At 36.3% G+C, this 22,050-nt stretch overlaps 1 protein-coding gene across 1 annotated transcript in view; it reads right to left on the reverse strand.

The window, feature by feature from the left end:
* The window catches only part of LOC124856613 (immunoglobulin superfamily member 21-like), a 248,988-nt gene that overhangs the window by 30,555 nt on the left and 196,383 nt on the right, over positions 1-22,050 (reverse strand). The window contains exons 5-6 of the mRNA XM_047347252.1: positions 18,315-18,430; positions 4,308-4,788 (exon numbers count right to left, since the gene is read on the reverse strand). Of these exons, the coding sequence (XP_047203208.1) occupies positions 4,308-4,788; positions 18,315-18,430 (597 nt within the window). The remainder of the gene's footprint in view (positions 1-4,307; positions 4,789-18,314; positions 18,431-22,050) is intronic.

Here is a 22,050-nt window from a genome sequence, read left to right on the forward strand (position 1 = left end):
GTTTCTGGTTCAAAAGTGGCTTGACCTGGGGAATGCGGCACCTGTAGCCCATTTCCTGCACACGCCTGTGCATGGTGGCTCTGGATGTTTCTACTCCAGACTCAGTCCACTGCTTCCGCAGGTCCCCCAAGGTCTGGAATCAGCCCTTCTCCACAATCTTCCTCAGGGTCCGGTCACCTCTTCTCGTTGTGCAGCGTTTTCTGCCACACTTTTTCCTTCCCACAGACTTCCCACTGAGGTGCCTTGATACAGCACTCTGGGAACAGCCTATTCATTCAGAAATTTCTTTCTGTGTCTTACCCTCTTGCTTGAGGGTGTCAATAGTGGCCTTCTGGACAGCAGTCAGGTCGGCAGTCTTACCCATGATTGGGGTTTTGAGTGATGAACCAGGCTGGGAGTTTTAAAGGCCTCAGGAATCTTTTGCAGGTGTTTAGAGTTAACTTGTTGATTCAGATGATTAGGTTCATAGCTCGTTTAGAGACCCTTTTAATGATATGCTAATTTTGTGAGATAGGAATTTTGGGTTTTCATGAGCTGTATGCCAAAATCATCCGTATTAAGACAATAAAAGACCTGAAATATTTCAGTTAGTGTGCAATGAATCTAAAATATATGAATATTACATTTTCATCATGACATTATGGAAAATAATGAACTTTATCACAATATGCTAATATTTTGAGAAGGACCTGTATAAGATTGATTTTTATTAGGATAATCCGTAGCATAGAACAACATAAGTTTAAATGTTCAAAGTGATTCTTGTAGACATTTAAATTCAACTGAGAAGTGCACTTTCTACCAGACACACACCAATTCACACAAACTGAACATCTGTTGTTTGACGTTTTGGCAAAGCTTAGACTGAAGTGTAAAGGTGGCTGATCTTCTACCACTGCCCAGTGTATGAATGCTGAATTTATTCACATGTCTGTCGATGCTGAATAATAAACACTTTCACTCACTTCAATCCAAAACAAATGACATCTTTTAATTATTAAGATTCTCTGTTCATGAATAATTGTATGTTTATGCATATAATGATGCTGATCTTATACAGAGTTTTTTTACAGCTTACCAAAACCCACCACCTGCTCCAGTAACATTTGCATGGAGAGCACAGAGTGAATCATGAATATGCATGGGACATGACACAACACTGGTCAAGTGTCAGGCTGTCACTCTGTCTCCTAAGGCAATATTAAATCTCTGAAATAGTTATTACTTATGAGAGCTGCAAAGATCTCACATTCATTTCCTGACCACACATACACCTGAGAGAAACAAGTGGGTGTGTGTTTGAGTGCCTTTTTTGAGCACTCAAATATAAATGAATGGGATATGGTAACAAAAGCAATTTTAATGTGTCTCGTTTTACTTATAGATATAATAACACAGTGCTGAAATACTCTAAAACTTATCCAGTCTGTCTTTATTCCAAATCAACCTCACATTGAACTTGATTAAAAGGTTTACTGTCTTTGAAAAAAATAAAGAAAAACAACTTACTTTTAAGATGGATCAACTCCAAAGCAAGTTGGCGAATGCTTTGAATTTCAAGCAAGCTCTAATTAGAATCAACAAATGCACTTTTTTGTGTTTTCTCTTCTTTAGATGTTAGGATTACAAAGGAATGGCAAGTGATTCTGCTTCTAGCTCTTCAAAAGACCAAAGGTAGTAACACATTAATTACCTCAGGATGAAGAGAAGCTTTTCAAAATATTAGCACCTTTGGCATTTGGCAGTAATTTCAGACCACTTATTTATTGTGTCCTCCTTTTATATCAAAAGCATTTTAAAACAGACAAAAAGTTAAAGTTATAATCCACGCTCACATATTTCATCTTGAGTTGATAAATGATTTCACTGTACCTTCAAATAATGCAGGTCTCCCTCTTGCAATACTCCTTTTCACTTGATCCTGTATATGCAGACGGTACCTGTTACATTTTAAGATAATTTTTATGGCGTGATATTCCAAATTGAGTGAGTGACAATAGCAATGTATTTATGAAATGATTTCAACACGTTTTTGAGGTATTTGAGATATTTCCAAGAGCACTGAGTGCACTGACTTTAGCAATCATGCTTCTCTTTGGTACAACCAGCTCTCAACATGTTCATGTACGTCAGACATCTCTGCATCAATGACAAAAAAATCTTTTTGTTACTCTTATTTATTTTATCTCCTTTTTAATAAAAAAAACTTAACATTTATAATTCATTTTAGTTATACAAGTAGAGGCTTCAGCTGCAGGCCAACGACTAAAAAAACACCTCATTCTGCTCTTGATATAATTTGTACATGACACACCACTTTTTTATGTCATCATCTTTTTTTGATTGCTAATTTTAGATTTTCTTTCTTCTAACAGCCCTGGATGTCTTCATAGTTGTTTGTGTCTCCGTCCAATCTGCTCACTCAGCAACTGGTTGAGTCAGCTGGCACCCTTCCTAACTGTAAGTGTCAAAAAAAGGAAAATTAGAAATAAATTGTTTATTAATATAACTAGCCACAATTATTGACACTTTTGCTGTTTGAACAACTTGAAATGGTAAGCAGAGCCCACAAGTGGCATGCAACCAAAATAAATCATAATTTAATTTTATTATACTGAAGTAAATTGTTGAACTTTGTAGAATTTAATTTTGACTTATATAGATTATGATTTATGTGATTAGTTAAAAAAACTGTTTTAGAAAAATGACACGTCTTAAAATCAGTAGAGATACATATTAATTCTATGTTATTGATGTGCGCTTTCTTAAGGTCTTCTTTAGAAAAAGGATTCTCATCTGCTCTACCTCTCTTCCTTTCTGTTTTTGTCGTGAAGCGACATCTTTGGTTTTTGTTGTGGTCTTGTGTTTTCTATAAGTTTGGAACAATTTTGGAACAATTTAGTATTGTTGAAGTGCTGTGCTATTAAATTTGACTGGTCAAAAATCAAATAAAGTCCGGAGATTTAAACATGGCGCTCACAGCGTTGGCTGTTGTTTCCCATGATCCCACCCCTAGCTCCTGACGAAAGTGTGCTGGGATAGAGCAGGTTTTTAGTGGTAGGGCTAGAGTTTGTTTCAGTGAAAAGACAAAGAACTGGTGCTTAATAGGCTCCAGCAGCTGTTGGGCATTGGTGCCAGTTTGATGGAAAAGACCCCACACTGTCCTAACCCCTGGGGGAGTAGCAAGTGAGATTACTTGCTGGATATCTATTACAAAGTTGTATACATGTAGAATAAATGATGTATAACTTTTTTACAGATTTGGATGTACACAAACAAATATGTTATGTGAACTTTTTAACTTTCGTTATTTTATTATGTTATTAATAATTATAAAGAAAATAATGAGTTTCTATAGATTTATGCAAAGTGACCATAGTTCCTCTGTAGAAACAACTTTTAATTAATAGATGAAATCTGGCGAGAGAAGATTCAGACATTTAGTTTTTACCTTCCTTCAACCATTCTTTGCATAGTGTGAGGATGGCATGGCTTCCTTCCAGAAAGACTATGCCAAAGTATAGCCTTTGAAGTCTTAATTGGATATGCTGGACGTCATCTTTGTGTTTAGATAAAATAAGACAGGGTGCATGCATCTCTCATGGATCACTACATAGACTGTATATCTAACAAATACACACATACACACATATACACACACACACATACACCTACACACACGCGCGTAAAACTTTACTTGAAGTTCTCTCATAGCATGATTCCTGTCTTGTGAAAGTACGAGCCACAAATTATTTGGTTGCAGTACTTTGCAACTCCCCACCTTTTTTCTCCCTTAACTAAAAGTATCAAATTTAATGGCATGTCGACAGACTAAGGAGCTTACAAGAGGTGTTTGCCTCCTGTAAGCTTGGAGTTTGATGAAGTGCAACATCTCTGAAACACTCTTTCCAATTATATGACATTGGTGCATAAATTCTAATTCAACTTTTCTAATTCAGGGTGACTTTTTCAATAACAGTGCTAGGTTAACTCAATCTAGCAACAGACAGCTCGATGAATTGCCCTGTCACTCACTTGGAGTTGTGCATTTGCTGCTAAACCCACGATCTGCCCAGCTGGAACACAATTAAACAGCATCAAATGAAAATCAGTGTTGTTCTGCCCACATTTGAAAGGTAACACAAGTAGGTCCAGTCTGCTTCTGACTGTGGCATGAAGACAGCACAAGATTAAGAACAGAGAAATGAGAAAAGGGTTTGTGAGTTGGAAAAGGAATAGAGGACAGGCAAGCAAAGCATGAAAGAAAAATAAAACCAGCATGCAAAGAAGATCAACATTTAACTCACCCAGAGTGACCTCTGTCTGCATGGGCATGGACAATGCTGGGTGCTTAACTTCACAGCTGAATAGGGCATCGTTATCCAGCTGAGGGTTGAGGGTCCAGGTGAGTCGAGCTTGTACCACAACAGAGCCATCGCTCTGAGGGATCTGAGTGTGGCTAAAGTAGTATAGAGGGTCTGTGCTGTGTACCCAGCGGGGAAACTCCCGGCTCACCACTGTCTCTGGAATGACCTCTGTTGCAGGGCTCGGCTCATAGGCCTGCTGGCCCTGAGAATGGACACGCTGAGGGCTCTCTGTGTACAGACGGGCCGACCGGCCTTCCGGATCAAGAAGGGAGAGGGAACGTTGCAGTTTGGTCTCATCAAGGTCCCTGCTGATGAGTGGCCTGGCTCCTCTCCATCCTGCTGAGCCGGCTGATCGCTCACTGGTGGAGGGCTCAGTGTAGGATATTACCTCTATCAGCTCACCATCACGCTTAAAGTACACCTGATGAGAGTATTGAAATGGGGGATATTGAGGGGATGGCAAGAAAAAGAAACAAAATAGGTTGTATTTGTTTTAGGATTATACATTATCTATGAAAAAGAAACAATGCACACCTTACACATTTGCTTAAAATGTGTTGTCATGGCAAGTATATTTAATAATAATAAAAAAACTTCATATGGTTCCCACATTCCAAACTCTTTTCAAAAAGTTTTTTTATACCTCTACCAAAGCCAAAATATGTTTAGCTTCAGGGTAAATAGTTTATCAGAGATTTTCTTTTCATTATTTCCTAAGATGCCCGAAGCATCCTGTTTTTTTCAGACCCAACAGTCGAGAGCTGATGCATCCTTCTTTATTCTGACATCCAAAACATGTTTCCACAACTAGTCAGTAGTCTGTTTTCACCTAATTGAATCCATTAGATATAATTATGACAACATACACCTGCTTAAGAAAAGCTCTCACAGTTGACAGCATACAGCCAACTGTTATATATATATATATATATATATATATATAGTCTCAGCCTTCAACACAAAAGGAGTCTACAGAATATTAGCATTGGCCTATGAGTTTATTAAAATCTCTCACTACCTAATCTCTTGACAGGGAATTCATATCCCAGTCCAGTACATAGCCAGAAGATATTGGCATTGAAACAAGGTTGTATAGTCTTTGCCTGTGGTTATGCTATTTATGAAACAATGTGCCTTTTTCTGTGTTCTTCAATAAAAGGACCATTCAATCCATAGCTCTTTTGGGGGACATGTGGTCATCTAAATTCAAATTTCTAAAGATCAAAGAATCACTATTATAAGCTGAGCATTTCCCAGCTTTGCAGGCAGGCTTTGGGTATGCAGATTGTTAAAGCATAGCTCTAATGTACCTTGTCAAGCTGTGATGCCTCAAGCCAACATTTGCAATAGATACACTACCTGGACAGCATTTAAGCATCACATTCTGTGTCCTTCTCTGTGAAAATACATTAACCTTTCAAGTGACAGTATAATCTGTATTAACACAGGTTTTTTTTGTATTAGTTTTAAAATGGCCAACTCAGATTTCATTCCTGAATAGAAATATTTACTTTTAAATTGGCATGACCTGCAAGGTCTCATTTGTTTCAACTTTCATTTTAGCAATTTCAAATTAATGATGACAAATGGTCCCGATGATGCTGAGTGAACATTTTCTATAACTAACGCAACATTGTAAGCTACATTTGCTTGTAGGGTTATAGAGTTTATGGCTAACAAATGATACCAGCCATCTTGAGGCAGGAGCACATACACGATTAACAAATTAACAAATTGCTGGCATTGATTCCACAACACTGTTACTTGTTAGAAATTATGATAAATAATAATAATAAAAATAAAACATTACACCCCTGAATCTTTGCTTTGATTAAATGCCTTTAAAAGGAGCCGTAGCCCACTTGCACCTTACATTAAGCACAGATTTCATACAAACCTCCCAGTTCAAGTTTAATACAGGTATTTCTCTTATTTTTGTTGAGTATTTCTCAACAGTTTGTTGGTCTGTTTGGTACATTTTGGAATATTTTCTTTAACTCTTATTTCTCTCTCTGTGGTGGAGCTAGTACTAAAATATGAAAACTTCAAAGATTTTTTTGTTTTATATATATTTGCAATTAAATAAAAACAGAGTGCAGGAGCTTGAATCTATTGTGGATTGTTTCTATAATAGAGAGTCAAAATCATGCATACAGGCTTAAATAATTGCATAAACCCCAGTTAATATTTGGGCATAGCAAGTTGCAGAGAATCCAAACACTTTATTCAGCATAGAGCAAGCATTGGCATAATTCTAGTTGAATTTCTGATCTATCTTGCCATCAGAACTGGTAAGATTAATTTAAATTGGTTGATTTTGTCAAATACAGACAGTTTTTCAACATAGTAAAATTGAAGAGGGCAGAGATCAAGGGGCTTTGGCAAGGCCTTTCTAAAGAGGAGGGCATTTCTACAAGCTTGTTGACTTGTTCAGGTTTATCGAATTTTGGATATCAATCTTTTGTTGAAACACATAAATGTGTCCAAATATAAACATTCTGACCAGAACTGTCAGCCTCAATGGGTCCCCAACATCACCTGTATTGAATTTATTCTGGCATAGACATTTGTCTGTATGACTGTGGAGAAGGGAGGCGGAAAGAAAGAAAGAAAGAAAGAAAGATTAATTAATTAATTAATTAATTAATTTGCTACTGAGCTTTTACTAATTAACAACTTCTGACAAATAATTCCAAACATCCATCTCCTATTATCTGCATTTACCTTGTGCTCTGAACCACATCTTAAAATTCAAATAGCACAAAAGGAAGCATAAACATTAGCTTTATCCACATTGACCCCATTGCATCTGCTAGCAAGTCTGACTCTTCCCTGTGTACCCAAGCACCTCATTAATTATCACAGCAGGTGGAAGGAGAACAGTGGAGATTAGTGAGATCTGAGCACCTGTTCCATAGCTTTTGTTAAACAAAATGATGTTGGTATGCAATAACACCTGGTTCAGCTATAGAATGGTATAATGTGGAATTAAGTCAGTAAATCTGCATGACCGATTGGTTTCCATAATATAAAACTTAATTTATTGATAAAATATTGTGTTAACATCACCTGGGTACTACAATGCAAAAGCTATGTCCTCTGCTCTTTAAAGTCAAAGACAAAACTATAGCAAATGTATTACTTTCGGCTAAATATCGAGGACTGCTTAAGGTAGAAGAAGGGAAAAAAGTATTAAATTAATGTGTCGTAAAATCCCTGACTGAGATAAACAACATCTTGCTGCAGGGAAAGTGTGAAATGTTATTGCAGTGTCATTATCCTGCTTCTTTCATTTCCTCTTCCATCACTGGCAGATCAAATCTACAATATGTATATGAAAAGAGAAGATATGGATATGAACTGACATATGTAAAAATAAGACTGTTAGAAGGGTTGAGATTTATGTCACATTTGTAATGATACAAAGTAAATACTTGTGTGTGTCATGATTTGAGATCATCTCTTGACCTCTCTTTGTCAGTAGGAGATGTAGTAAAAAACCCTCAAAATTAGATATGCTTTTAGCCTTTTTGATATAGGCTATACTGTGGTTTGGCGTTTGCAACTGATGTGGCAACAATCCTAACAGTTGATTATGTCAGCTTAAACCTAATTAATACAAGGTTTTTGAATTTCTTGTACTTTCTTGGAAATACTAAACATTCATTGCAACTACTTGTTTGTAAGCCACCAAGTAATGAAATGCTGGCAAGCATGCAGCTCTGCTAGACCAAAATTTAAAATGTACTAAATTATGTTTTTAAATGATTTTTATAGTCCTTTTAAATGTACTAGCATTTCATAGCATCCAGAGACTAAAAAGATAGGGTTTCTGTTTAGTTTCTAAATAACATGAAATGTCATCTAGAGAAAATGTTACATTAGAGAAACATTTATACAAAATATTCAACCATTATGGTCATAATTTTTCTTTATAAATCGATTACTTATTTATAAATTTCCTTTACTAAATTTATGTCACCTTCCCATATTGAATTGATTTGTTTTTCTTTGAGCTTCTAACTAATTTGCTAAAAATCCTGTTTCTCTGACAGAGAAAAGTGAAAGGATATCCATTCTTGTATTCTTTTAAGCAAGACTGCAAACACTGATTAATTTTCCACATTTGATTATAAATACGTCAAAGCAAATCTTAATCTGTTTTTCACTGTACTACATGTCTCCAGTAAATTATTGCTTTCGACAAAGTGGCATGGCCCCTTTTGTTGGGTAACGCTGGGAGCTTCTCACTCAATTTATTGCATCTCATTTGCATTCTTGGTACAATCTTCACGATGTATATATGTTTAAAAATGTATTAACAATTATTGTGCTTCAAGGTGAATTTGTCCATTGAGATGACTTGAAAAAAGAATTGAATAACTTGCTGAATGGAGTGCAGGTCACATTTATTGGCACCCCTGCTAAACATTTAAAAGGCCTTAAAATTAATTTATAATTTATGGCAGTAGGATCATCTCACACTGAAAAAAAGAAAAATCAAACCCTTAATTTCAGTACATTTTCTTAATGGACAAAAAAAATATCAAAGTAAAAAATAATTGTCTTGAACAAAATCTCCATTGACACCTGAGGTAGATCAAATCGAACAAGATGCTAAAGCTCCAGGAGAGTGGTAAAGCCAAGTCATTTTGACAAAAAAAGATACATACTTTTGTATTTTTTTGCTCATTATGCAGCCCTAGCTTAAATATATCCTTAAACCTCATTTTGCCAACTGGACAAATCTCAGTCTTCCTCTATAATTTTGCATTTTGCAGGGGTTGGAGCATACCTCCTGCAATTCACTTTGCATAATCTCTCTTAATTACCAACAGTCCAGGATAAATTATCTTCTATTTAGCTCACTCCACATGTTTTCTATAAGATGTCTGTAGAACATGTCAAGAGTCATGAAATAAGTTTCTTTTGTGTCCAGTAAACCATTTCTGTGTAGATTTGGCTACATGTTTTGGATCACTGTTCTACTGGAGACCGAATGACAACCTGTTTTCAGTTTTCTGTTAGAATACAGAAGATCCTTAATTAAAATATCTTGACACTTCCAATAATTCATATTGCTTTACTTTCTAAAAAGGTCTGAAGGCCTAAAGATCCCAAGGCCTTTGGAAGAGAAACAGGACGAAAGCAACACGGTCCACCATGTTTAACAATAAGCATTAGGCAACAACATTGTCACTGTTTTATGCCGGACACATTTGGAGTATTTGATGCCAAAAAGCTCAATCTTAGTCCCATCTGACCACAGCAATTGGCTGCAGTTAAACATCCAGCATAGCAAATGCCACATTTTTCTAATGGTAGAAAATAAACCTTTTCCTTTTTTTTTGTAAACACTTGCAAACAACATATAGATGGTATATAGAGAATACATCTAATATATCTAATCTAATAGTTATGTAGACTTGGTGACCTCAAAAGGCCAGTCTTTGCTGCAGTTCACTAACAGTGGGCTTTGAATTTGTTTTACCTCCCAAACCATCCTGTGCACTGTGTGGTGGCAATATAAAAACGGGTCCTCGTCCAGGCTAGTGGCCAGTGGCTATAAGAATTAGGCCTCTGTTTCAATTCATATTTACAAACCCAGAGAAACAAAAAAGGTATGGATTACTAATGAAAACTTGCAAGAAACTCCAACACATTTGGAAAAACCTGTAAATTAAATTTATTTCATATGGATTGTTAGGGGTCCCACCAATAGTATAATTGTTGTTTCTGTTAAAAACAGTTATTTCTTAAGATGGATTTTTTTAATCCAACTACTTAAAATACAGTACCTAAATATTTCATTGTGAAGAGCGTCTCCTGGAATAAAAGATTAATATATTTCAATGCTTTTAACAGATCTTTATAAGGCATACTAATGAATATGTCTTAAACTATGTATCATTTTTCTATGTAGAAAAGAGAAAAAAAATTAAAAACAAGCTTGTTAGGTGGTACATTTAGCTGTCATGGGATGTGAAAAGTAGTGCTCGCTCCCATGTAAAAGAGGATTTTGTAGTGTTTTTGGCATTGCAGCTCTATTGTTCTCTTACAAGCAGTGTTACTGCATGGAATAAAGTGATTATCAATCATGCCTCTGTTATAAATCCCCAAATACTTCATAGTCCAATATCTGAGCACAAGGAAACCAGACAAAACCATTTATTTCATGCTGAAATGAATTAGAGCTGAAAAAAAAAAGATGTAATTCTAAGCTGTAGCCCATACATAATGCCAAGACAGTGGTGAAATTAGGCTGGGATGGTATGAAAAGGGTTTCACATTTCTCTCTGAATAGACAGTGATGAAAGCACCTGCACTCTAAACACTGCCAAGCTGCTCCCACCTCAGAAATATTACAAACTCTAACTGTTTTCAAAATGTAACAATCATACTTTGGTAGATATACACCTTTATGTTGCTGGAATTAATTGTGGTGGTGTCAAAGGGACAAGGCAGTAATTTTCATAGTGACAGGATTTTTCAACAAGAGTAGAGGAACAGAAAAAAAAAAAAAAAAACAGCAGAGAAGCACCAAGAGAGATCCTGGCCATGAGTTAATCAGTTTTCCCACTTATTATTAACTGTTATTATCTTTCCTCTTTTCAATCAGTGCTTGCTTGTGCTCTAAGGATGTTCTAATAGTGGCACTGGGGAGCTATTATTGATATGTCACCAGCTTGCTCAGTGACATCAGATGCTGACAGATCTTGAAACATAATGCCAGATAGTTTTCATAAATACCGTCTTAGTCTCAGCTCTTTCAAAAATATAGCATTGGAATTTGGCAAGAAGTGCAGAGAAGCAATAACATTAGAAGGAGAAATGTATCCTTGAAGAAGGAAGATTTACATAAGGAAATAAACTGCTGCAAGGTCATGTGTATTTCAAGGTGCAGATCAAAGCAATAATACAGCTACACACATCACATCAAAGCTAAAAAGTAGGAAAATTGTGGCTTTTTGAATTTACTGTAAAAGAAAACCTACAGTATACTAACACACCGTCCAGTGTTGTCAGGCAAAAATACACATATAGTGGCTCTATGTATACTACTATCAATACGCTCTGAAAAAAAGGACACACACACATAGGCAGCAGTTTATGATGGCCTAACCAGAACAAAGTCATATGTAGAACAGTCATCACATTAAAGACTGTTACCCTGATGTTAAACATCCCAGCTTCAGTTACATCATAGATGCTTCAAAACAAATTTGAATATCATTAAACAGTTGATCTATTTCAGTAATTCAATTGAAAAACTGAAACAAATATAATTGCATTTTACGCAGTATTTAAAGTATGTACATCTGTTAGTTTAGACAGTTATAGTTTATAAAAATGTGTATTTTCAGAGAATGTGATTGGGAACAACAAAAAAAGGATTTTAACACTGATATGTCAGCCTACTGAAATATATATCTGTGTACTATGCAGTCTATGTATGCATTAAATAATGTGACAGGGCTGCTTCTGCTCAAAACATTGTGCATCGGTGCAGTTTGACATGGAGTCAATCGGTCTGTGACTCTGAAGTGTTGCTTTAATAGCAGCCTTTGGCTCATATGCCTTGTTGGGTCAGGTGTCCCTCATCTTCATTTTGACAGTACTCAATGAAAGACCTGGCTCCAGAGGAATTTATCTGGGGAGGCTGTGGCTAATTTTGGGGGGGCCCAGTAAACAGTATTTTTATTTGATATAAATATGTAAATAAGCATTTATGTCGCCATTTAAATAAAATAACCATGTTGTTTATTACAACAAAATAAAGAATGATGACTTAAACAGCGACATGTAAGTGAGTGTCTGTTACCAGAAAATGCTGAGTAATTATTCTCAGGTTTGCATAAACTTTGGCTCATGCGTTGCAGAAATCTTAGAAACTAATCAGCACTGCATTATATTGTATATCATTGTGTTTAAAACACATTAACTCCAGAAACCTGAAGGCAACTGTACAAGAACCTCTCCTGAGGAGACGTTGAAATGTTTTAGAAAGAATAGGCTAATCAACATTTTAAACATTTCCACTAATTTTTTTATTTATTGCACAAATCTTAAATGCCATCTATTGGCCTGAGTCCTGTGTCCAAATTCAGCAGCTGCATCGTTCGAAGGACTGGTCTCATAGGCCGCTGGCCAGAAGTGATCGGCTGTGAATTTGGACGGTCTAGCTTTCACCGTCCAGCTGTTCCCGCACTAACCGCAGTGTAACTTATGTCGCCTAGCAACCGTGACAGCATGACGCACAGAGCTTTGAAGCCATAAAAATGGAGTCCGAAGGTTAACCCCACTGTCGCCACTGTATATAAGTGCTTTCATGGACCCTTTTTTATATTCCTGATGGTTTATAAGCTTGTTTTCTTCAAAATATTTTTGTTCTTTTTATCTTTTAATTTTATTCTCGCTCAATAATCAGCCATTTGAAATGTTTAAAATACCTTTTATGGTTATAGATAATTATAGATAAATAATGCTAAATAAAGTATATTATTTAATAGTACCACTTAATTTACTGGTAAAACATATAAAAACGTAAACACTAACATAACTTTCTGAATGAAGTTTAAATAAATGTATTTGTAGAGCATAATAACAAATAAATCAAACATTAACATCAGATATATTCTGACTGAGATATATCTGTGTTTAACTTCCACTCATTGGTGAAAACCGGCGGGAGTATGAAAACGGGGAGACAGGCGTCCTCCTCCGGTACAGTGCGCCTCAAATGCCCGCTCAGCTGACAGCTGGCGAGGCAAGCCGGCTGTTAGTGCAGTTGGATCTTGGTAAACTGAATAGGTAATCCAGTTTTACACAGCTACATTGTCGCCTAAAAACATTAACAAAAGTTAATTTTGTTTCACAGAAAACGTAATATATCCAACTTTATTCACAGCTTCTCTCTCTCCTCTGCCATTACTACTTCCATTTGAACTATGACCACAATGAATCATGGGATAGGGTGGGCCACAAAGGATACACTGGACCCATCATTAAAATCGGCCGTTTTTCGAGGAGCCTTCCAATTTGGACAGCCTTTGTCAGCTCGCTATGACATAATCGTCCTAAAATGCAGCCTTCAAAGGACACAGCCAAAGCCCATGTTGGCATACTATCCTATCAAAGTGTCTTCCTTACTGCCTCCAAAGTCCCATTTCATAGCCTACACCTCCCTCTGCTGGTTGTCTTGGGTGAAAACATTGCATAGTTGCACTTTAATTTACAGCGTGTTTGTAATATGTCTTGGGCAGGCCCACATAACAGAATGGGCGGGACCGCCACCTCCCCCCCGGCCCGCTCTTCAACACTAGGTCTGCTCAATGCATTCTCTTTGGGTTTAGGTTAGTCTGGTGGTTAAATCCTTTCTCTCTCCTAAACAAAGCAACTGACTGAACTTTTGCTACGACTAACTGTATTTGCTCTCTTTGATCATATAGACTTTAAAACTTGCTCAGAGCTTCTCTGTTTAGCTGTGTTTCGTTCCTAGATGTAGCAACTAAAGGAGTTACTACTGCCATACCTGAAATTTGTCTTTATCATAGGAACTATTCCAGGATCAGTGCTTCTGCGTTTTGTTTTGTTTTTTGTGTATGCTCGGTCTTGTCAAATCCGCAGTTGAGAAATGGCTGCTGACATTGGGCCAGGTTCTGTTGGAGATCTGGCTATGCCTTCTTCTTTTTTACCACACTCCACTCAAATTTCGATTAATATACTTACACACAACACTCTGAGAACAGCCAACGTCTTTAGTTATGACATTTTTTGTGGCTTACTCTCCTTGTTTAGGGTTTTAAACTGTCTGCTGGACAACTGTCCAGTCAAAGGTCTTCCTTATAACTGTGTGGGCCATAACCTAACATCTCTGTGTTTCATTTGTTTCATTTGTTCTTATGCAACATTCAAATGTATTACTCAAAATATTTGCAGTGTGTAATGAATCTATCACTTTCCCTTTGTAAACTGAATTACTGAAAAAATAACTCAGTGATATTCTAATTTACTGAGATGCATCTTCATAGTAAAAAGTAATTTTACTGCAGTCCAGAAACACTTAGGAGAAGGTTCCTGGCAGGTGGTTTGTCTGCACCGTTTACTCTAGTCCATCTTGCATAGATTTTCCAACCCAAATGTCAAGTAAAATGTCCTGAAGATATACATTAAGACAACGTTTGAAAATAGCAGCTAGTGTTCTGAAGCATTCACTATAAATTGTGGTATGACTCGCTGGTACTTTGTGATTTCTGCTGACCTGGCTTTCCACTCACTCCCCAATGTTATAGATACACATAGTATTAAAATAAACACAAAGAAAGAAAATCCAGCAATTTCCCTAGAATTGTTTTTGCACTAAGTCCTGCTTTCTGTCTTCCCTAGACAAAGAGTCCGCCACAACCTTTCGGTTACATTTCAACCTGTTATTGTGCAGCTGCAACAAAAAATGCCCTGCTATTAAGTAAATCTGTGAGCCGCAATTGAGAAAAAGTACAGACAGAAACGTTCTGCGCATTCTGTTGAGCATCTCCTACACTGTTACATCCTACCACGTTTTCATGGCATTTTGTAGCAATTCCCAGACTCCAGTCAGGTGCTGAAAAACACTGGTTGCAAGTAAAGGACAGCCTTTCAGTAGAACAGAGAAACCCAGGCTTTCAGGGAAATTTATGTGATTAAAGTATGTGATAAATCAGAACCAGTGTATACTATTTATCATATCATTTGGTAATGCTAAACCCACCTTGCTTCAAAAGTAACAGTTAATTTGGATTTTTCTTTCCTTTCCAATAGAAAAGTGATCATAGATTTTAAGCCTGTGCTTCAAATTCTATTTTCAGATCAAGTATTAAGGATTGGTGTCAGTTTATTGCAAGGTTATCTTGACAGACTATATGCAGAAAAAAAACAAAACTATTTTCTCAACTCAGATGTGTTTTTTTGTTTTTTTATGTTCTTAACTAGACTCTGTATGTTGCACTTCTCCAAAGCCAACATAAATCTGATAATGTGACTTAAGACCAATAATTTAAAGCAGAATAATGTTTTTTTTATCAAGATGTAAAATATTTTTTTTCTCCCATATGTTTATGTTCTGTTCACAATAATGCACAAATACATTTTTGCCTGTTTTATTCTATGTTGAAAGAGCACTAGAAACCTTCAAGGAGTTTTCATCGTCTGGTACTTGCTCATAGGTGTTTTCACTTGCCCCTGCTAATTAAACCCTTTTTAAGACACTTGAGAGAGGAAAGACTGCTGTTGCATCTGGGTCTTCCCTTGATTTACTTATTTATTTCTTTGTATAAATAAATAATGTATTTGTGTGATGTATTTATTTTTAAATAAACTTCTACCTACAGTATATAAAATCTCTTTAATTTTGTATTCTGAAAAAATGCACATATAAAATATCTTTAAAATAAAAATTGTACTGGTGTGAACAGTGTGTGAAGTCTGTCAGGGTTTTCTTTCCTAATTTTTTTTTTTTTACTTACAAGGTGTAAACATTACAGTGACAAAAATAGAATTAAATAAGCCCTGTTGTAAATAAAATGGTCTACTCTGAGAACATAGAACACATCTTTAGAGGTTCTAGTTTAATGTTCATTCTATGATTACCACTGATCTGCAGTGAGGAAGTTTTTCTTTGAAATTATTTTAAATTCAACTTTAATGCTGTTGGATCTTTACGACAAAATTCACCAAATCAGCCCAAAAATATTTATGTTACAAAATCCCACATGGTTAAAGTTTTTAATTTATATCCGTCCTTTTCTTTAATGAAAGTCTATTTTATTTACTTTGTGTGCATTTCCATTCTATGTGCATTTCCAGTGATTATCAACATTCTTTACCATATGTGACTAAATATGACCTGCATTTTAAACAGTCTACTGGTGGTGCCCCTTGTTTCTCCATACACATATCAAAAGCTGATGTAGCTCACATCACTCACTGGGTTTGGGGCTTGAGTGTGACATTTGTCTGTTGTCATCTGGGATTTAAAAAAAAAGGGTAGCGCTGGAGGGTGTTTCGAAGTTCTTGTAGGATTTGAAGTTCAATACCTAATTAACAATTGTGTCACTTTCAAAATTTCAACCAGCATAATGACCCTTGCCTATGATGAAATTATGTATAGTATGTTCATGTTATATTTATTTACTATATCATTAGAAAAAATAGGGATTCACTTTTTGAATCAGAGTCCATTGGAGCTGGGGGCTTTTCTGAGTCGACAGTTGGTATGTTAATGCACTTTAAAGTACTTCAGCAATAGTTTATCATTTTAGACTCAGAGGCTTTCTTGCATAATCCATACACTTGTTACAATTCTAAATCCAATGACAGTTGGCAAATGAAATTGTTGCATTTTATCTATTTAGGGTTTATTATATAATTATTACATTCTGACCTATGATAGTTAGATTAAAGGAAAATAATATTGCCCCATTGCTCAAGTCACAGTTTAGTTCAATTTATTTATATAGCAACAATTCACAACATATATCGTCTCAAGGAACTTTTTCAAAACAATACATAAATTCAATAGAATCATACAGATTCTAAGTCCAAACATTCCAAATGATCCTAGTTATCAAACATTGGAGTCAAATTCTGGGGGTGCTGGACCCAAATATTTTAAAGTGTCATGTATTAATGTATTATTTGTAATCTGATATGAAAAGTTTGGAATGAGCAATCAAAGATTCTTTTCAGAAATTCTCAACCCATTAATCTGCTTGCTGTGTCAATGACAAAGCTAATTAATAGCAGTGTAACTTATCTAATGTCACAGTGACAGTTTATGCTTGCTGACCAGCTGTAAGCTGTCAGATGTCTTTGTCTCCATTATCTTTTTGAAAAAGCAACAAAAAAGAACCAGCAGTTCTAAGCTTAAATGACTTAAGACTGCATGAATCACAACAGGGGAGAACCTCACTCATCACAGCATTAAACAGGAAGTTCCGGAAATCATTTTCACCTTGTATTCACCTCTTACTGGGCTCATAATTGCAGCAGATAGGTGTACTCAGAGTCTGTGGTCCATTACCATACACCCGTGGACAATGATTAATGATCTTTTGAGGACAAACAGTGAGTGGATGCTCTCATGCAGCGTCCATAAGCTTATGTACGCCAGTAAATATCTGAGCATGTTTGTAACAGCTTCTCTTGTCGTTCAGAATGTTCAGAGAAATGCCTGGCATATGTGACCATGTGTGTGCCATGTACTTCACTGCAAGAGTATGCAATCTGCTTCTTGAAATGTAAGTGCACGAAGATGATTTGTGGTGATTTTACACATAGTCACTAGCATGTCATTTTCATTAAATCAACTGTCCTGAATGTGACCATTACCAACACTACTAGCTTTGTTAAGAAACAAAATTTGAACAACTCTGGGCGGTACTGAGATCAAAAGCTTGTCATGGTCAAAGCATTTTCTATAGGATGGATTAATTGAGGCTTTAGATTTCTGTTCTATTATTTGGCATTGTGTCATTATTCTTTTGTCTCTCCCTTTAGTTTGCCCTGTTTTTTGTTCTCCCCTCCCACCCATCTGTTACTGATTGCCGGTCACCTGATGCACATTTGTCATCAGCTCTTCAGGATGTATTCTGTATTGAATCCTTTGCTCTCTGCACTACCATTGTGTGTTTATCTGTTTGGTCCTTACCTTTAAGGATTACATGCTCTTCAGTTCTTTTAATTTTGTATGTTTATAATTAATAAGACTTCTAAGCTTTGAGTTGAGTGCAACCATTAGATTTTGCCTTGCCTTGTGATCCTTTTTTTAACACACCATAAACAAGCTGAGCTGTTAGCATGTAATGTTCAAGCCTAACTTTTCCTATGATAGGAAAAAAAATATTTCCAACTGAATATAACAGATAAATTAAAACTTTTTTTCAGTAAAAAAGCAAGTCATCTTTAACTCACCGATGGAGCTGGTTTCCCTCCTTTTGCAGTGCATACAAGAGTAAAATTCTGGGCTTGGTATCGACTGAAGGGGGCTGGAGTGTTCTCTACCAGCACCGATATGTTGTTTGGAGGTGCTGTGGACACAAGGAAAATCTTTATAAAACAACTAGTTTATACAATATGTCAGTGTGATAAAAAGGAATAATATGAACAAAACTTCTCCATAATATTATACAAGAAACCACAGGGAAGAAAAAATTTACTGAACATAAATCTCCCAGCTTTCAGAGTAAATGAAACATATTGTTTTGTTTATTTTGTGACTTTAGTTTCTTTTATTTTTGGCATTTTTTCAAAGTAGGTAGACAGGATGTGTGGTGGAGAGAGGAGGAATACATGCTGCATAGGTCTTCGGAGTCGGTTACACCAAGGACTGAGGCCAAAATATTAGGTTTTAACTGGTGACATTGTAGCAGTTAATGACCAGGTACTTGTGAGATTTTCAAAAGGTCCAAACTAATCACAATTGGAACTCATGCAACCTACTGTATATTAAGGAAGTCATGGAATGGGAGAAGACCTTTTTTACGTTACCATTTATAAACACAAGTGTCACTCTAGGGCATAGATGCTGACAGAAGAAGGTCAAGCTGGGAGTGGTGCCTTTTTAATGTGTCAGTTTTATGAGTAAATTTATCAGACACTTTTAAACAGACACGACACAGCAATTAATTGATTTAAAGAAGGTGGGGTATGAAAGGGGATTTAGCTACTGGCCTGGGTGCCTCTGTGTTTCCATATCTCTTAATTGCTTATTGATAGAATTCATAAGGTTGTAAATTAACCTTAGAACACTCCATTAGCTTACTGACAGGCCTGTTTCATCCTGGCATATGATTAGCTGTCAGAGGTCTGCTTCTGAGTAGTCATGCACAAGCATTCAACACTTGAATCCTATGCATATTGCAGTTCATCTGGCAGAGTCAAGTTAGGCCAATACACAAAATACATTATCGAGAGATAAATAATTTAAAAGAATATTGATTTCTCTATTCTATTAAGAGATGTTTTCTTTTTTATACACTCCAGCAAATGTATACACCCTGTTTCTTGGCAATCAATAAAGGCAGTCATTTACACAGTACTAACATATATAAATAGGAAACAGGATTTTGTAAAAACCTATTGCATTTTATACACTAAAACAATACATTTTAAGCTTTAATTAAAACCAATTTTATTTGAATACTGTTAAATTGCTGGTTTCTAGATGAATGATAAGTATTGATGCTGAGATAAATAATTACACTCTCTTGTCAAGCTAGGTGAGGAAAGGTGCGCATTGATCATGATGTTGTGTTGTATTCTGTCCATGGAAAGGGGCCACCTAATGGGACACTAAGCCTGAGACAGCAATAAGCCCTGGAATAACATTTGACATGATTAATACCGAGACCTACTGTGTGCAGCAGACTATTTGCAAACACAACAGGCCTGCACAGGATTAAGATGTTTGTCTGTGATGAGTCTAAGCTTTTCATACTTCATTAGACGACAGATCTCTTCTCTGCTTGTTAGAGGTTCAGCACCGTTTTCAGTGATAGGGTTCTTGGATTTACGGAGATTGTCAAAATGTAAGGCTAATGTGAAAATAACACATAAATATTGCAGTTTTTCAAGAGAATGGTACAGTTTGATACAAAGGCTTATGCTGATTCAAGCTTCATACAGACTGGAGGATAAAAACTGTATCTTTTTGTAGCTGTGGGGGGGGGGCAAAAAAAGGGAGGGCCACTCTACTAATTTACTTCTCGGAGTGTATATGTTTATTTTCTTCAGTTAGTTCTTCTTTCAGGTTCTCCTTCCACAAATCTGGATTTGTGGTCATAGCTACAGTATTTCACAAAAGTGAATACACCCCTCACATTTATGTAAATATTTTATTCATCTTCTATAGCACTTATTCCATAGTGGAAGCAGGGTAGACCTTGGACAGGACATACAGGACAATCAACCATTCACACACTCATCCACACCTAAGGGCAATTAAGAGATACCTATTTACCTAACAGTCAGGGTTTTGGACTGTGGGAGGAAGTTGGAGTACCCCCGGTGAGAACCCACACATGCACGGGGAGAACATGCAAACTCCATGCAGAAAGACCCCCGGCTGGGAGTCAAACCCAGGACCAGGCAACAGTGCTACCAACTGCGCCACCGTGCAGCCCTGTACATTTTTTATGATATCTTATTATATATTTCATGGCTTGTTTGTTAGAATAAAAGTACTGTTTCAAACAACAGTTAAGCAACCTTTATGCAGATATTTGGTTTGGTCTGAATTCCTTGTTACTGTAGCTCCCAAGGCCCCTCTTTTACCCCTGTTCTGAGGTGCATCAGAAAGCAATTTGTTTTCATGTGGTCTCTTTAAATGCTACTGAGTCACTTCACACTCCACCCCCACTCCAGGTCGCAGAGCATTGCACTCCACCTCTTTCGGCCAGTTTTGTAGTTTGATAACAGAGATACATTTATCTAGCGCCACAGAAACTATTTATTCCCAAAACGATTACAAGATGTTAACGGAAGACTTGTCCATGCAGCCTCACATGTTCAAGCCAGAATCTGACCCAGAGGGAGATGAGAATGAAGATAACGAACCTGCAGAACCGTGCCTCCAAATTAATGCATCACAATGGTGATCTTATTGCTGTATTTTTACACCCTCTTCATCCATCTCATCTAATTTACATTTCAAAGAGGCTCCTATCTGAAGGGATGGTGTAATGAATTGTGTGTGTTAATACACCCAACAACCAAACATTTAGACGTATCCACTTGCACCTTCGACATACTTAAGCTTGGTCTACAAAATTGCAGCGAAAAATAAAAATGGCGGATTCGCAAAATTGGTTAGCCAGAAGTCCATGACCCTATTTAGCTGTTTTGAAGCAAATACTGTGACGTAATAGTTCAAAAAACGTAATTGAGGATAGAGAAAACTAAAGGAATTGAACAATATCAGAATCAGAATCAGAATCAGAAAAGCTTTATTGCCAAGTACGTTTTTGGACATACAAGAAATTTGTTTTGGCGTAGTCAGTGCATTACAATACAAATTAAACAGTATGACCAAAACCAATATGACCAAAACAACATATGAAGACATCTACACAGCACCTGGAGAGACTAAATTAAACTTTTCTGCACTCCTACAGACTTCAAGTACATGACAAAATGTATCAACAGGCTACAACAATTTTGCATATGTTCCTTTTTAGCCATAGCAGCTTGGTTTTAAAACTGTTAAAACTGCAGTGCCATTTAGATTGTCTTTGGGGGCCATTCATGTTTAGTTTGATATTTATATTTGCATTTTTACTCTTTTGTTTTCAGGAACAATATTTTGTGAATTCAGGTAAGTCACACACAAAAAAGCCAATATGCAATGAATGTTTAAGCAGTTACATTCTTACAGAACCATTCAGTAAATCAGAATATTATTGAAAAGTTTATTTATTTCAGTAACTCAATTCACTAAGTGAAACACATTATATAACGTAATTACACACAGACACACAAACAGATGTTTTCAAGCCTTTACTTGTGCTATTTATGATGATTTTCAACTTACAGCTGAAAACAAGGCATTTAAAATTAGAAAGTTACATCAGGTCAATAAAAAAACATTTGTAATAGAGAAATGCGCTCTTAAAACGAATGTTTCATACCTGCTTAAAGGATTAGCAAAAGG

Source organism: Girardinichthys multiradiatus, chromosome 20 (assembly GCF_021462225.1).
Source record: "Girardinichthys multiradiatus isolate DD_20200921_A chromosome 20, DD_fGirMul_XY1, whole genome shotgun sequence".
In the NCBI taxonomy this organism is placed as follows: Eukaryota; Metazoa; Chordata; class Actinopteri; order Cyprinodontiformes; family Goodeidae; genus Girardinichthys; species Girardinichthys multiradiatus.